General features: G+C 42.1%; 1 protein-coding gene across 5 annotated transcripts; it reads right to left on the reverse strand.

The window, feature by feature from the left end:
- Positions 1 to 1,835: 1,835 nt before the first annotated feature.
- Positions 1,836 to 11,733, reverse strand: KCNMB1 (potassium calcium-activated channel subfamily M regulatory beta subunit 1). Of its 5 annotated transcripts, none has more exons than XM_067304950.1 (5): positions 11,548 to 11,733; positions 7,129 to 7,306; positions 5,955 to 6,124; positions 4,259 to 4,454; positions 1,836 to 2,142 (listed from the first exon to the last, which is right to left on the reverse strand). In XM_067304950.1, the coding sequence occupies exons 3-5, from the start codon at positions 6,089 to 6,091 to the stop codon at positions 1,858 to 1,860; spliced, it is 618 nt and encodes a 205-aa protein (XP_067161051.1). In that variant the 5' UTR covers positions 6,092 to 6,124; positions 7,129 to 7,306; positions 11,548 to 11,733; the 3' UTR covers positions 1,836 to 1,857. The 5 variants fall into 5 exon arrangements, with proteins under 5 accessions (XP_067161051.1, XP_067161050.1, XP_067161049.1 ...); XM_067304949.1 differs by having other exon boundaries at positions 7,129 to 7,317; XM_067304948.1 differs by having other exon boundaries at positions 7,129 to 7,323.
- Between the last annotated feature and the right edge of the window lie 4,283 nt (positions 11,734 to 16,016).

The raw sequence follows: 16,016 nt of genomic DNA on the forward strand, positions 1-16,016 counted from the left end.
GAATTACGACTTTTGCAGATGGACAAGGACAAGGAAGATGTTTGCTGAAGTTCAAGACTAATCCAGTAACCTGCCATGCTGATACAATACTTAGTTTCTGCTTTAATAGACAGTGAAAGAATCATTGAGCAAAGGAAGAAAACATCTGTGACTTCCTCATTGCCCATGTATACAGTGTTGGGTATTTTCCTACAGTTCTGGTTAAAGTGTTACTGAAAAGTAACAGATTTCTGTGGTGCCTACACATAAACACATGCGCACACTCACACGTGTGCGTGCAAATATATAAGATCAGAATCACACCCACCCACCCCACTTCGGAAGGCGTTTCACTGAAGTGTTGTACAAAGATACAAATACTTTCCTCTTTGTGGAAATACCTCTCCACCTATATTCTACTCTTTACAGCCTCATTGCATTGCCTGAATTTAAACCAGAATAGCAGGTCACTTCCCCCCGGAGATTTCCCTCCATATCGATGACCCTCCATGTTCTCCCAGGTTGAATGAGAATTGCTGATGTTAATAATTACTATTTTGTAGTATCCTGCTCTAATTTTGAATTGCTGATCATGGTGAAAAGCACGTATGCTATTTCTGCCAGCAGAATCTGACACCATTCCATTAACAGTGTTGACAAATACACGTCCTGGGCTCTGTTTCTGCATGCCTCTTCACAGTAACACCAGGGAGTTGTACCATGTTGGTTAGGGCAATTTTTTTCCAGCTACAGTTTGCATTTACGTTTGTATCCGCCCTCTGAAACTTTCCTGTGAATGATAGCAACTGACTGGTTCATCAGCTGTGTGATGAAAAGGCTCGTGTTCGTTGTGTCCCAGGTCCCAGTCAAATACAGCGTACAGGAGAAGTCTTATGTTCCTCCTGTGTCTGGTAGCAGTCTGGAAATTGGCTGAGAGACTGCAAGTCATTTTCAGAGAACAGCAAACCTATCCATGCATGCCGCAGAGTATTCCTAGGAGTCTTGGTGCTACAAACACACACTTCCATAACATGAAAAATCTTTGTGTTAATGTGCCAGCTTCTGTGGTTACATGAGATTGCTGTACTTGGTAAGGTACATAGTGTTTTTACTCTTTAATCTTTAATCATACTCCTTATATCTTGTTTCCTTTGCTTAGCAGTTTTTTTAATATATGAAAATTGCAGGAGGGTAGCATTCCTTGAATGGTACACCCTTCCCTGTTTCAAAGTAAAACAAAGATTTTGAGATTTGAGCTGAATGTAAAAGCTCAATGCCTGTAAAAGCTTCTTTACTATATTCTATACTTTGTGCACATATTTATTGTACACAGTTTTAGGTGTTGTGAATTTAAAATTTCTAAGGCTTGTTTTTTATTTTCCCCAGAAAGAGAGATCCATGATACCAAATATTTGTTTGGACCAATGCAAGGCAGCCTACAGGAGTATGCCATGAATACATACTGTAGCAGTAATGATGTGTACAAATGTTATATACACTAGTAACTGGACCAGGAGACCAACTGGTCTCAACTGGATGGAAAACTAGGACCCTGTCTAAAACATGGAGTAAGAATTTAGTAGTAAGAATTAATTGTAGTTCTGGTTCCTGTAAAATAACTGTACCCCAAAAGCCCAAGGAAATAATGGATGCTACCACAGTCTGCGTTCTTCTGAGGTATTTTCATGCAAACCTTGGAACTTCAGCTTTGTATTTTGTCCTTGTCTAATGCATTGCCAGCCGCAGTAGATAAACTGGGAGGTGTCATTCAGTTTTTCTAGAATGCCTACCCTTGGACTGCTGTCTGGTATATTTAAAAGTCAAAAATATCAATGACGACACACAGAACAAAGGCATTTAATCTTGCAACTCTCTATACTAGATATTTATTTTGTGTTGCCAAGCAGAAAGAACAGAAACATACTGACTGATTTTTACCAGGACGATAATCAGACATCCACCAGTGAACAAGAGTGTAGGCCAGAGGAAAGCAAAGAGGAGGCCTTTGGGGGGGTAAAGTCTGCTTAAAATGACATTCGTCTGTGTTCCTCCTGGGTCGTAGTAGCATGGGAAGGTCTGATACCTTTTGAAATTGCTTGCAATTGTTTCTATTCGCGTCTTCACTTCTTTAGGGTTCTCAGAGTTCCCTGGGACATAGGAGCACTAGAATAAAAAATGAAGATGATTCGTTAGAGCAGATACTCTAATGCAGGATTTATAGTGAAGTAAGATTGAGTAAAACTAACATGCTGGTACTGACAAAGACTTTCATGGTTTGGATAGCATCTCTGGAGACTCTTGTTTGTCCTGCATCTGTAACCACTTGCCATGTTCCTCTGCTGCCTGTCAATGTGTCTGTGCCCCAGTTTTGTAGACTTGCACATTGATGTAATGTCATTGGAAACTAATAAAACATATTATGTGCTCAAAACTAAACTGTAGACTTTGGGACCGTGCCTTTATTACACTACCAAGCTCTAATTTCTAGGCACTAACATGGTAGAAATGTATTGGTCATGCAGAAACTCACAGCTAGGCTATCCAGAAGATGACCACCGGCAGCAGAGGAAGGGCTGCTTCTGTTGATCATGCTTTCAAGGTTGATGCTTAGCCAGGCTGTTCACTGTAAATATTGAACCATGCTGAAGGTTGCTGAAGTAAGCAACTTAGGAATAGCAGGAGTGTGTTGGATACTAAGTCACATCACTGTGTACCTCTGGTCATAATGGGTAGGAAAATGAGGAAGACACAACAGTTGCAAGCTTCCTCCCTGTCCTCTTAACAAAGCAGTTGCTTTTGTGGCCTGTAGTAATGATGCAAAATTAATTAGTCCTCAGTGGAAATACTAACTACTAATAAGACTTTGAAGAAACTCATCAGTTTTTTTTTCTACACTATTATTTCACATATATAATAATGCCTCAATGTTTTAATCAAGCTGGAAACTGGCCGAGGCAAAAAGGGGAAGGTTCCTGACCCGAAGACTTGCAGTCAAGGTAGTGCAAACAGTAGGTGGGAAGGGAAGTGAAATCATTTTTCATCCACTAGCTGCCACTTCACCTTGCCGTAAACAGGACTCTTGTTTGAATTTACAGTGGGTGATTTCTGCTGTTTTATGTTATCAGAATTGTAGTGTGTGAAGCTCTGATTTACATAAGCATATTTTTAAGAGGATGAGCACTGCTAATACAAACCAGCACACATGCTTGCATTCTGGAAGTGCTTCAGTCTTGGGCATCCAAGATCTAAATATCACTTCGTGCTCCCGCTAGAGTGCTTGGCTGAAACTCTTGGTACATTAGGAACAGAGCTGGACCTGACCTTCATGTGGACGGTGTTCCTACAGGAATGCTCCCTCACTTGGAGATGCGAGGGAGCAGGCTTATACAATGTTTAACTCTGCGCTCATTCCCAAGCGGAAACACTGGCAGCAGTGGAAGAGTGATGCTCCACTCTCCTCTTCGCCAGTCCTCCCATACTTCCCAATGCCAAGCAAGCACAGCACATACTGTTCGGGACCAGCAGCCCTTCTGCACTCGGGGGCACTTGCCCACTCCTTCTGGGAAGAGATTCCCAAAATAACGGACCAAGGGACCAGTATTGCGATACCGAGTGCCTCTGCCTTTGGCACCACTGCCTTCATCTCCATGAATCCTGGTTTCTGCTGCCATGCTGGCTAGAAACAGTTGCAGACCAAACCAAGGACGAACCAGTCTTCTGGGTGATGATCTTCCAAAATTGCTGGTTTGTTTCTCCTTTCTGTCTGAAATGTGTCATGTCCCCAAAGGAACCTTCATCTCTTCTCTCTCCCTGTTTTATTTCCTGCTTCACATCACACACTTCCAGAATTGGAGTGAATTGGGGATTTGTGCCCCTGCTTAGGACAGTATTTAACTTCAGGTCTCCTGTGGTAATTCAACAAGCTACTGAGCAAACCACAGATTACAAGTGATTTCTCAGTATTGTACTTCAACTTGTAGAGACTTATGTATATTTGAATGTTTATAAACATTTAGTTTGTATAACTGCTTCACAAGTATCACCTTAATGTTTGATGTAATGTTTAAAGTAAGTTCCAAAAATGTTTTATTTTTGAAAAATTTAAAACTGCCTTGGTTTAAACACAGACATTAACGTGTAAAAGATTAGCAGCTCCTTCTACTCTTACTCTAATACCTAGTTTAAAAACAGACATGCCTCCCCCTCTTATTCCCTCCTGTGGAATCAAAGATGTTAGATACCAGCAGAGATTGATTTGTTGAGTTTATATTACAAGTACCTTCGGATTTCTTTCCAGTGTGTCTTCAGTCTGATACAACATAACCTCTTGTCCTGAGGCTGTCAGATTAACCCACACCTGCAGACAAGGGTAATGAAAGACAGTCTCATCCTCCGAGTCCTCACTTTGCAAGCAGTGGACTTTTTCCTTGATGGTGGCTTTGAGCACCTTGCACACAGTCTCTGTTGTCCAAACACTGCAATAACAAAACAAAATATTGCTTTTAAGTGCTTTGGCAGCATTTGTTAGGGGTCACATGCTGGAGATCCATCTGCATGTGCCAGTTGTGAGTGGGAGTGTGGAAAGGGTTTGCGGCCGCTCGGTGCTGGTGTGGGGGCTTCTGCCCACTCCAAATAGGCAGCTGTGCCCGGAGAAGGGCTGCTGTAAGCAAGCAGTGCAGGAGAGGATTTACGGATTTTATTTGTTGTCTGTTGTGCATTTTGTCCTTGGAAAACTAGGTTCTAACCTCACAGGTACTCTGTTTCAAATGTTATTCGTGGAAGGAAAATGACTATAGGTTTTAATGTTTGGTAGCAAATACTTGGAAGTTCAGTACACGGGTAAAACCTGGCCTCATTTTTCTGAAATCTGGCTGAGCACAGTACAGCTTTTGATGTCTCAAACATTTTGGCTAATTCTGTTCAGTAAATTTCAAATTCTATAGTTACCATGTTTTTTTCTCCTCTCTATTAAAAGGACCATTTGCACAAATAAAAGCAGAATTTTGGCTGGCAAAAGTTCGTGCATTGCTGCTTTGAAGACTTTTTCTGTTACTGATATCATAGTATGCTTTTGCTTACAGCATACATTTTGATGGCATAAAAAGCAGAGAAATAGTCAAGGGCGCTCCCAGTCTTAAACAAATCTCTTCACATGCCGATGTCTTTTGTAATGTAATCAGGAGGATGGAAAATATTCTCTGTTTTAAGAATAATGGTTTCCAGATCCTAGAGCAATGCTTTCAAAAGCTTTTTTAAATGTTACTGAACTTTCCTAACAATGATACTGTCAGTTAGGAACTTCGTGGCTATCATGAGGCTGGAGACTGGCTGCTCAAATTTTTGTGATATAAAAGATAACATTTATACATGTCAAAGTATAAGCCTGCTGTTTTTGAGCTTAAAGGTGCTCTTAGCCAGAAGAATGAAGTGTGTGTACTTGCCTTCCCTATCGAGAAGAAAATCTCCAAGCCTGAAAAGGATGAGCTGCTGGAGTCTGAACTGAAATGCCAGGGCATGCTTGGTTTCATGACACTTCGTTTCTTTGCAGACTGATTTTGTGTGTGGAGGGGGAACTGGCAAAATGATGTGAAATGTGGGTAGCACTAGCTCTTTCAGCATTCAGTGTGTTCTGCAGTTTGCTGCAGTGGACTGGGCTGCTGAAGGTCCTAGTGTCTCATGAGGGTTGATTGCAGGCTTGCCATGAATACCATGAGTTCTGTTGCTGAAGTCTTTCATACTTTATTAAAAAAAACAAAAAAACCCCGAAACCCCTAAGACTGAAAAACTATTCTTTGCCTTTGCACTTTCATAGGAGGTTTAGCTTTTCATTATTAGTCTTTGATTGGTCTTCAAGAACATACCATTTAGGTATTGCACAGCATATCTAACATCTTTTGGCACTATTCCATAATCATATTCTATGCTGACAGCAAAAAGAAACAGCTTTGTATTTATAAAGAAATGACTGTCATTACCTTCTAGTGTAGGATGGCACAATTGTGATCCCAATAAAGAAGTATATCATCATGGAGCATGCAACCATTCCTAGTCCCAGGCACAGGGCTCTCGTCTCCCCTCTCTTCTGCGCAGTCACTAGCTTTTTTCCCAGCATGTTTTAGAGTCATGAAAACTGAAATCTCTGATTCTGGATTAAAACAGGAAGAAAAAAACAGGGAAAATATGACAAGCTTCTGGAATATTATGTATCCCATTGAGGAACAATCCCATTTCTGAACAAACCACAACTTAAATGCTATTGATTTTTTTCCCCCCCTCTTGGAAACCTGTTTTTACTTCCTGATACTTGCCATACACTACGGTTTGGTCTATTTTTTCTATTTTTGTCTTTTTCGTATTACTGGTTGTCTGAGGTAAGAGATGTGCTGGGTATTGGTAGAGGCTGCAAGAGGGGAAAATCCTCCCACAGTAGAGTCCATGTTATACTATGTATTCTCGTCTGGATTAGTCTGAAATGTGGTGGTATTATACAAAAGAGCTGCAGTAATTTAAAACTTAATTAGCTGCCCGGTTCTGAATTCTCAATGTTCGTTGTTTGGCCTTGCCCATTCTGGGATGCTCAAACTTGTTGTACGACCAAGTAGTGGAGAAAAGCTGCATTTTCTTGACATGAGAAGTATGATGCCACTAAACCCAGCTGAACAGGGTCAGAAAACACTGCAGTAGTGTGCTGTTTTTCACCACTAGCATTTGATCCCGACTGGCGCTGGCGCTAGTGGGAGAGTATAAGGTGCTAGGGAAGCCGTCGCTGTAACAGCGGGCGGCACTGGCTGAATCCGAGCTCCGGAGCTCCTGCCACCTCCCCCTGCTATGTGGGGGTTTAAATGATGCTCTTGCTGACACCAAAGTTAATTGCTTTAAAGCTGTGACAAAGAGAATCTGAAAATAATTACCAGGAATCCATATGCCGTTAAATCAGTATGATTGATGTACAGGTTTTCTGGAGAAATGAGATGCAGACCAACCACTGAAAGTTCAACCTGTCAGCAGTGCCTGTGCTCCCCCGGCAGCTGCACCTAAGCACTGCTTTAATGAAATGTGGTGCAAGCCACTGAGGCACATGAATGAGGCTTTTTGGGGAGAAGAAAGGAAAGAGTAGGAGGATAAAGGGAAAATATATTGCATACGCACCACAGCAAGTTTCAGTCCTGTTTTCACGTGCAAGACGATGGGGTGCAGCTTAGTGCCATAATCGGGTGCATTTTCAGGATTTCAGCTTCAGGTGTGTGCAACTACTTAGTGTTTATTCTTACTGCCTGGCTTTCGGTACTGCATGGTACTCTTCCAAATCCACCTGTCCATCAAGCGCCTGAGCAAATACTGAGACTTTTACGTTTAGATACAGTGTGAGATAAGCACATGCCTAAGTTGGCAAATGTGTTCTTCTAGTTAAAAATGAGCAGGCCTTCTCAAGCTGTCCTGGACTGGTAAAGCTGCAAAATATTACTTCCACACCCCCCCCCCCCCCAAACTTGTTAGAGAAAGCCTTTGGTGAAAAAAGACACCTTTTAAAAAAAAAAAAAAAAAAAAAAAACTCTGGAAGGAAAGAATGTGGGTGTAATTTGAACATTGCTTTCTTCTCCCATTAATTCTCAGTTTTTCAATGGTGCAAGTGCCTTGCTCTGTGTTAAATGGCCAAAAGAAAAAACCTTCAGTTTAGCACACCTAGGGGCTAGTTACAGACATTTCCGTTGAAATACATATTTAAAGTAGATGGGAGAACTGCAAATATAATGTCAAAAAAGAAAAGATGTTTTGAGGCCTCCCTAGGAATAGGAGGAGTTACTGTTGTTGGAGCAGTGAATTTTGTCCAGTTCCGCATTCAATTCCACTTTAAATAAAACTTCAAGCTGCACTGTGAATTTTGCTTGCGGCAGTTTGAGGGGAATTGTTTCTCTGTCATGCATAATTCACTGATGCTGCAGGAGGCATTTTCAGCTGGCGGTTGCCATATCATGAGGCCTACCTGTTTAGTGGTATTTGAGTTTTGTGCAGAAACTCCATGCAGCCATGTGAGCTAATGCCCTTAAATAAGTCTGCATTGTGTTTTCCTTGGTCGTGGGGCTATAAATAGAACATCTGGCAGCCAGCCCGGTTAGTGTGATCACTGTGTGCGTGCATGCTTGTGTACAGTTGTGCATGGTTGCACACTCGCCCTGAGGAAACACTGCATGGGAGTAAGTGTTAACAATTACTGTTACGTGGAAACTTCTGTCCTTTCTTTTATTCTGTATGGAAGAAATGGAAACAGCATTTTCAGGAAACAAAGAATTCCAAAGTACTGAAAATACTGGAACACTGCACAACACAACATTTGAAGTCTAATCGATATTGAACTGTCTCTGCAGTATTCGACTCTTTAGCTCTTGTGTGGCTTGGTCAGAGGGGGGAAATGGAATAAATTAATAGAGAATATTCTCTGCCCTGGAGCATGGGTCCAGGGACCATATGGTAGTTGAGTTAGTCCCTCATAATGCAGTGGGGATCTAATGATGGACAGTTGAGACCTTGCTTTGTTTTCAAGAAATTCTTACATAGAGCAATAATAGTTCATCTGCAATCAGTGGTCTGGGAAAATGAAAAAGCGTGCGTCAGTGCTGCCAGCATGACTCAGGGACACTTCTCCCAGTGCTCTGGTGCTGCTTATCTCTGTACTCTAGCAGAACTGCAATGCTTCCATAGCTGTCCCAGTTATGCTGAGAAATATCTCATTATATGGAAAACCAAGAACTGTGGGACCGTTAATCAAAGAATTGATAAGATTTGTAGTTGCCCCCTCAGTCTGCTTGGAGGTCATCCGCACATGCAGCAGAGGTACCAGCCAGCTCGTCCTACCTGATCATCTTAAACTGCCAGACTACCTCCGTAAGAAACGTAATCATTCCCGTGTGAAAACTGGAGCGGAGGGTGGTCGAGTGGTTTTCCCAAAAGTACAGCCAGCGTTGTGTCCCATGCTGATGCCCAACAGGCTGCCTGACCCTGGATGGACTGTTGGCTGCTCCTGTTTCTCCCTGTTCCCCTAGTTCATCAGATGTCTGCTCCGCTCCAGAGTGAATAAGGACACATGAATTATGCAGGGCATGTTAACAAGAAAGACTGGTCTAAAAATATCCAACGGAGTGCTTCTATAAACACAAAAAATAACCGGCTAGGTCTGCAGGCAGGGTAAATCAGAGATGCTCACATCACTGGTGTGTTGCTGCACCAGATTAGCTGTAAATGTGGTCCCTAAAACTGAAACGCACGCTTCCTGAGGCATTTTTGATGCTTTTAAAGTGAGTGAGAAGACCAGCAAAATCTGTAACACTAATCAATCCTTATGCAGAATTACATCAGAGGAAACCCAGGGAATGTAATATGGGAAAGAAGTTGGTGAAGTAAACCACTATATGTATTTTTTAACTTCCTTCCATATGTAGATATTCTTATGTTCTTATGTTATGTTCTTATGCTGAAAGCCCTGCATTTTCCGCTTTGAGACACCTGAATGCTATGTGCATATAGAAAAATGTGTTTATATGGAATGTAATTTCCCCACAGTCTTCGAAAGGTTAATTTTATCAGATTATAAATTCTCCTTTTCTGTTTCTAGACCCATGAATGTATGTTAGGAGGAATGTTGAAAGAGCTCATTTAATGATTTTGTCAGAGGAAACAATTTTTGAAAAATGAGACATTGCAGAGGAATCAATTGGCCCAGGAAGTCTTAGAATGTGTTTGAATGTGAAGATGTTAAAGTGAGTACTGTGGATTTCAGTCCTGCTTCAAGAGCAGATCTAAATGTATCTTTTGCACTGAAGATTGCAGGGTGCCTCCATAATTATTATGAAAAGATTTGGAGCTTATATTTTCCTAATGTCCCCTCTTCCTAATCTTTTTCCTCAATCTAGTTAAATTATACAGTACATTAGCCATGCAATTTCAATGTATAATCACTGCATTGACAGCTGCTGGTGATAATCCTCGGGTTGCCATCTGCTGTGGCTTGGAAGAGAGGACTTGTTTTCATTAGGAGATGTCTTATACTCGGTGGGAAGTTTCTGCCTGCCCCCACCATCTCTCGAGGAGCCTCTAGCGCTGTGACCTCTGCTAGTGCACAGGGGAGCTGTCTCTGGCCACCCCAGGGTGCAGGAGCACGCAGGGTGTTGGTAGCACTCGTGTATGCATCTCCTTCTCCCTCAAGCAGAAGAAAGGGTGCTAAGCCCAGGCTAACCCTGTCAAATTTAAGTTAGGAATAGATATCAACAGTAGGCTAGTCATTTTCTGAGCTGGTTTATCCTGTACCGTATGGTGAATTTCCAGTGAACGCTAATCTATTACTTTCAGATGAGCACCGAGTGCTAATGCTGCGCCATGCCAAGGAGAGGGTGCAAGTTGTCCGCATCGCTAAAGGGGTGAGGAGACGTTAAAAAGGCCTGGGCCCTTAGGCCTCTACTGCCTCTGAATACAGACGCAAAACACCAAATACAAAACAGTTATTCGCTTTCTCATATCCAGTGTCAGCTTACTAATCACCTGATTTTATTCTTCCTGAAACGCCCTAGTGCAGGCCCCGTACGAGTCACCGTTTCTGCTGGGTGTGGGAGAAGAGCACCGTGTTCGTTGCCGCTTTAGTGGCCAGACGCGGCGTATGGGAGCCAGGGGGCAACTGGACATTTGAGACCCATAAATGCGTGTTTGCTACTGGTTACTCCACTGCGGCAGAGCCGCACAATTCACATATTCGCTAGAGTCTCTTAGTGAATTAGTCTGATCACGCACATTTGCTTACTTCTCTCATGTTGTTTTAACACAGTTTGGCTGCTTTTCCTGTTTCAGTCCCATCCTTCCCCATTTTTCTTCTGCTGCCTGTTTTTTTATTACATAATGTGACACAATTACATTTATTTTATGAAACATACTGTATCAATTTACATTAATAAAGAATGTGACACTAGAGTGTGGACTAAAGAAATTAGCTTTTCTTTGTTGTTTAAAACCTATGCAGTTGAGTACTTCTAAGTTAGCTTTTAAACCTGTTTTTTCTTACTAAAAACAAAAAAAATTACTTAGTATTTCTGAAGTATTTCTAGAGCGCTGCATTTGGGTTCAGTGTAGTGTGCAATTAACCCATCAGAGTGGGTTTCAGAGGCGCCTGAAAGAGTTGAAGCGCCTGGATCCCATGCAAGTGTAACTGGAGACGGCCGAGCGCAGCCCCCAGGATCACTGAACACCTGCGGCTGCAGAGCTCTGGAAGGTACAGGCATGTTTGCCTTTAGCCTCAATAAAAGCACTGCTGCTTTGAGGGCTGCAAATTCCCCAGATTGTTGTTTGTAAAAATATTGCCCTAATGTGTGCTTAATTATGCGGAGTTGCCAGACTGCACCCCAATTTACCAGCTACAGAGATGAGAACGACTCAACTTCTTTTCCGTAGCAAGAGAGCTCTCTGGGTTTCCAGCCTAGTGCTGCGGGTTTAGAAAGACTGTTGCTTCTAGAAAGACAGTACTTCCCCCAAACCAAAGCCGTCGCATGCTCCCAAGGAAAAACATTTGCTTAGGATGGTACTTACTGTTTCTGAGGCAAAACTGCTTTCTCAGAGACTTTGCTGATGAAGGAACTTCTGTTACATGGCTGACTTGGGGCTAAAATCTTTCTGTCAAAGATAAAGTAGTGGAGCTCAGAGCTCAAAGTGTTTTGTCTTGTTTTTCTCTTTCCTCTGCTTCTCTGGATTTGCTTTGCTCTGGCTGAACTCCTAACTTAGTTCTCCTACTATGAAGTTTTCTGTAACCATAAATGGTAAGGTATGAAAGAGTCTGTCCTTTTTGAGATTAATTGCTGAAAACCAGGAAGCCGCAGTTCTAAGACTAACAGTCCCTTCATCTGTAGTTATGGTTTTAGTCTGTGTGTTTGTGTGTGGGGGTGTTTGTTTGTTTGGGTTTTTTTTGCGCACTAGGGTCCCTTTACCACATATCTCATATCCCAGTGGGTTTGCCATAAGTTGCTGCCCTACTCCTCAGGCACAGCTTCACCTTAAAAAGGTGTTAACCCTTCTGGCTAAGCTTCAAGGAAGTGACTGTATCAGTGATAGAAGGTTTTTTTTTCTCTCCTGATTATTTTTAACTAAGTTCCAACACTGTGCTCTATACCTATTTTTCCTCTCCTTTAACCCCCTTCAATCATGGATAAAGATGATGGAGGTGCTGCAAAAAAGACGTGTCCTGCAGGGAATCAGGTCAAAGGGATGCGGCACTGGGCAAACTGGAGAGAGGATGTGACTAGTGGAGTACGCTGAAGAAGATGTGGCAGAACAGATTGGGAAACATTGAGCAGAGGACAGGAAAGGAAAATAAGGGATTTCGTGATTAAAAAATACATTATATGAATGTGTGCATGCTTATATGTGCATGAATATACATATATAGCTATATACAGATATGTATGTATTTTTTTTCCTTTTTATAAGCCCTACTTAGCACCTTGATGTGAAGCTGGGTGACTTGAGGCTGGAGTGGAATGAGCACAGGTCCTTGGGGAGCTTCAGGACTTTGCTGCTGTGTTCCTGTAGGACCAGAAGAGCTCACGCTGTCAGATCACTCCTGCTCCCCAGGATCCAGTTTGCTTCCTGGAAGCGCTGGCAATTGGCAGAGCGAGGAGAGCGGGCAGCGCTGGTGGAGGGATGTGGCTGGAAAGCGCGGCGCTGTGCGCGCGTCTCCCTCGCCGGGCACCTCTGCCCGGGCACTTTGGCAGCACAGGAGGGCGGTTTCCAGTGTAGTGTAGCTGCAACAGTGTCAGTGCAACACAGCTGCAAAGCACAGCTGTGAAGTTTAACTGCATAAAAAATTTTGTGCTGCTGTGGCTAAACTAGCGTCGGTATCCAAGACAGCTCATCTAAAATGAGCTCAAATAATACCTTTGGCTCCCTTTGGCTCCTGCAGTGGAGACATGGTTTATATCTAGAAGTAAAGGAGCCTTCTCCTCCTAACTTCATCCTCCCCTGGTAACAATAATCCAGAGCACTGTGGTATGTAAATCATAAGTATAGGTGACAACTAAGCTGTGTGTGAAATACTGGGTATTACTGGTAGATGCCTTGTAGCAGTACAGGATGCCCAATGCTGTTGGCTTTCTTGCAGAAGAGTAAGTTGTGTGATGCTCTTGTGCCAATGGTCTGAAAACTGGATGCTTTACTCCAAAGGGAAGCAACAAACTGACATAATGAAATTTTCATTGTGCGAAATAACTAGTATGAGCAATAGTGAGCCTTGCTTCCTCTCTGAACTTTTCTAGTATTCCTCAACTTTCAGCTGGGGAGACAGTCAGGGAAAACTCTTTGGCAAGAGTGGAAGGTGTTTTTCTTTTCAAGATCTGAGCAATTGCTCATAGAAACGCTTGAATTTAATACCTAAGCCACTAATGGCCATGTAATTGCTTTGTTTCCACTAGTTTTGGTGAATTTAGAACAAACGGGTAATGGGAATGTGGCTGTGTACATCAGAGCTTTATAGATGAGAGCAGAGAATTCATCATGCTCGAGGTGCATATACTGTCCAGTGTGTTCCTGTGAATAGAAAAGAATGTGATTCTGGGACCTGTGAACAGATGACTCCTAGTGGGGAGGTTCAGAGAGGAGCTAAAAGACTTTTTTAGAGAGAGAGAAAGAAAGGGAAACTCTTTTATCGGGAAACTAAAGGAACTGACATGAGTTTATCCAGCAAAAGCCTTAAGAATGTTCTGCTCATTGAAAACAAGGGTAGGATCCTTTCCACCCTGCTTTAGATACCTAATAATTACCTGTCTCAGCTTACGCTGATCTTCCAGGCTTTCTTTGGAGTGAAAGATTAGCAGTTGGCATGTTCAGAAAGTACATGCTGTCTGAAGATAACAGATGAATCTCCTCTGAAAGTCCCTTTTCTATTATTATTGATGCAGAAGAGAGCACACACAGCTAGCTTGGATTTAGGTAACTGTCTGTTAGACACTTAACTTTAAGTAAGATGAAGCCTGTTCCTGTCATCTAGATCGGAAAGATTTATGATTGTAATCGCTTTTTAAAATTTGAGAAGTGATGTAGCAAAATCTTAGGAATGAAACTTGAAGTTGGAAAAATTGCCCTATGAACAAAAGTTATTCCCAGCTAAAACCTTCACCAGTCTGGTGGAGTTTTCCCTCATCACTTGCTATTTAGAAAACAAGACTGGGTATTTCAAAGATGTATGCTCTGGTTCAAGCAGAAGTCATGCCTTAAAGGAGGAATATATTAGGAATGATTTTTTTTTTTTTGGATTGTGTGATTATGGAGTAAGAGTTGAAAACACAGTAACCCCTGCTGACTGTGAAATTCCAGAGTTTCCGACTCAGGCTGTCTGCTGCCTGCTCTCCTTAATTGCTCTCGGGGTACAGCAGCCATTGAAATCTGTTCTGACGCTGCTGATCCAAGGGTCTTTTGGAAATACGGGTTTCCAACCACCATTTTGCAGGGTACTTTCCAGGCTTTGCTTGGTGGGTTGTATTTGAGCCCTGACTAGAATTTGGAAGCGCAAAGGGAAGAAAAGCAATGTCATGGGTGGGCTTTCCTGAACCTCAAATACCAATTTTCAAATCTGACCAAGTTTCTCTTGATTCTTTCTCATTTTATTCCAATGTATTAAAACCTTTGGCTCAGGCTAAAAAAAAAACCCAAAGAAATTTGAGGGATAATTTTCTGTGATTCTTTCTGAAAACAGGGCTTCGACTTGAATAAACTTCTGGGACTGTAAACTAGTGAAGCATCTACATTTAGAAATAATGGGCTCCAGAACTGCAAGGAGTTATCAGATGAGGAGAAATAAAATATTACTGAGGAATTATTTTTCTCTGTGGTGATATGCTTAAATGTTTTAAGTGCTAGCGGAAGAAAGTGTGGGTACTCATAATGTATGAGTTTACGGCAGTGAAAGAAGGGAAATTGTGCATACATTAGCATACAAGGATTGCAGCATGTATTGTAAATAAAGATATGTGAAGGGACTGTATGCATTATGGAAGTGGTAGGGAAAATCACTTCTGATGCAAATTTTTTTTCTATTTTTTTCCTGCATTGCTTCTGAAGTGAGTATTCAGATTCTTGTCCTTTGTGCGCTCCCTGTGTTTGACTAAAGCATGGTAGCAAAGAAAACTCTTCTGGAAAAAGGTTTGCAAGACTTGATCCTTCATGTCGCTGAATATCTCCAACTATTTTTGGCGTTTTCATGTCGGAACAGCATTTGTAGCATGTAGCCTAATTAGACTGGGTTCTCTGGGAGGTTGGGCCATTCACAGGCATCTCAGATAAGGTCTAAAACAGTAAAGGCTATAGTTTAATCAGTGGCATTTGAGGAATGAAAGCTTACCACACTGTGTTAATTCAACAATTATTTGTCCCTTCTATTATACGTGATGTATAAACTGCACCTTTCTCATATGTAAATAAAAGTCACGCTCATCAGCTCTAAACTGACTGCAGCAGCAGTACTGGCTAATGTATTCCCTCGAGGAAGGAAAAGGTAAAATTTAATTGGCAGTGAAGTGCGGGAGAAATTGTGGAATGATTTGTTCCATCTCCTTTCTGTTTCTGATGGGGCCTTGTCATCACAGGGGCGCGTTTTGATTTACGGGACTCTTAAACCCCCGGAGAGACTGGTCTGACCTTGCGGCGATTCTGAGGTGTGGAGGAAGCTCAGGAGAGCCTGGTTCAACCGCGTGTGCTACCTAATGGTTTCTTGCTGGGACATCGCATGAATGAAACTTGTTTTGTGTTTTTATCAGGTGACCTGTTATATGGGAGGTGGTCATAGATACTGGGTAGTTTTGGTTGGAAGTCCTAGCTGGGTTATAAAAACAACGTCAAGCATGGGTGACGTTCTAGAGCTTGTGAACCATGAGAGCCACCTTTTGCTCTAATGTGAGGAGCAGTTTAGGAGTTAAAAAAAAAAAAAAAAAAAAAGTGCGTTAACGTTTCAGAAGTGTTCATTTCATTCTTCTAAGCTGATCATCCAAAGGGTTGTTTTTGTATTGAAACGT

This window comes from Apteryx mantelli, chromosome 14, assembly GCF_036417845.1.
Source record: "Apteryx mantelli isolate bAptMan1 chromosome 14, bAptMan1.hap1, whole genome shotgun sequence".
Lineage (NCBI taxonomy): Eukaryota > Metazoa > Chordata > Aves > Apterygiformes > Apterygidae > Apteryx > Apteryx mantelli.

Bases quoted from the DNA above. Each gene is read 5' to 3' on its own strand.
- KCNMB1 (XM_067304950.1), bottom strand. From the start codon at position 6,091: ATGCTGGGAAAAAAGCTAGTGACTGCGCAGAAGAGAGGGGAGACGAGA. The intron at 4,455-5,954 runs GTAATGACAGTC...TTGTTATTGCAG, and splicing joins GTGCCATCCTACACTAGAAG to TGTTTGGACAACAGAGACTG. The intron at 2,143-4,258 runs GTACTTGTAATA...TTTTTATTCTAG, and splicing joins CACTGGAAAGAAATCCGAAG to TGCTCCTATGTCCCAGGGAA.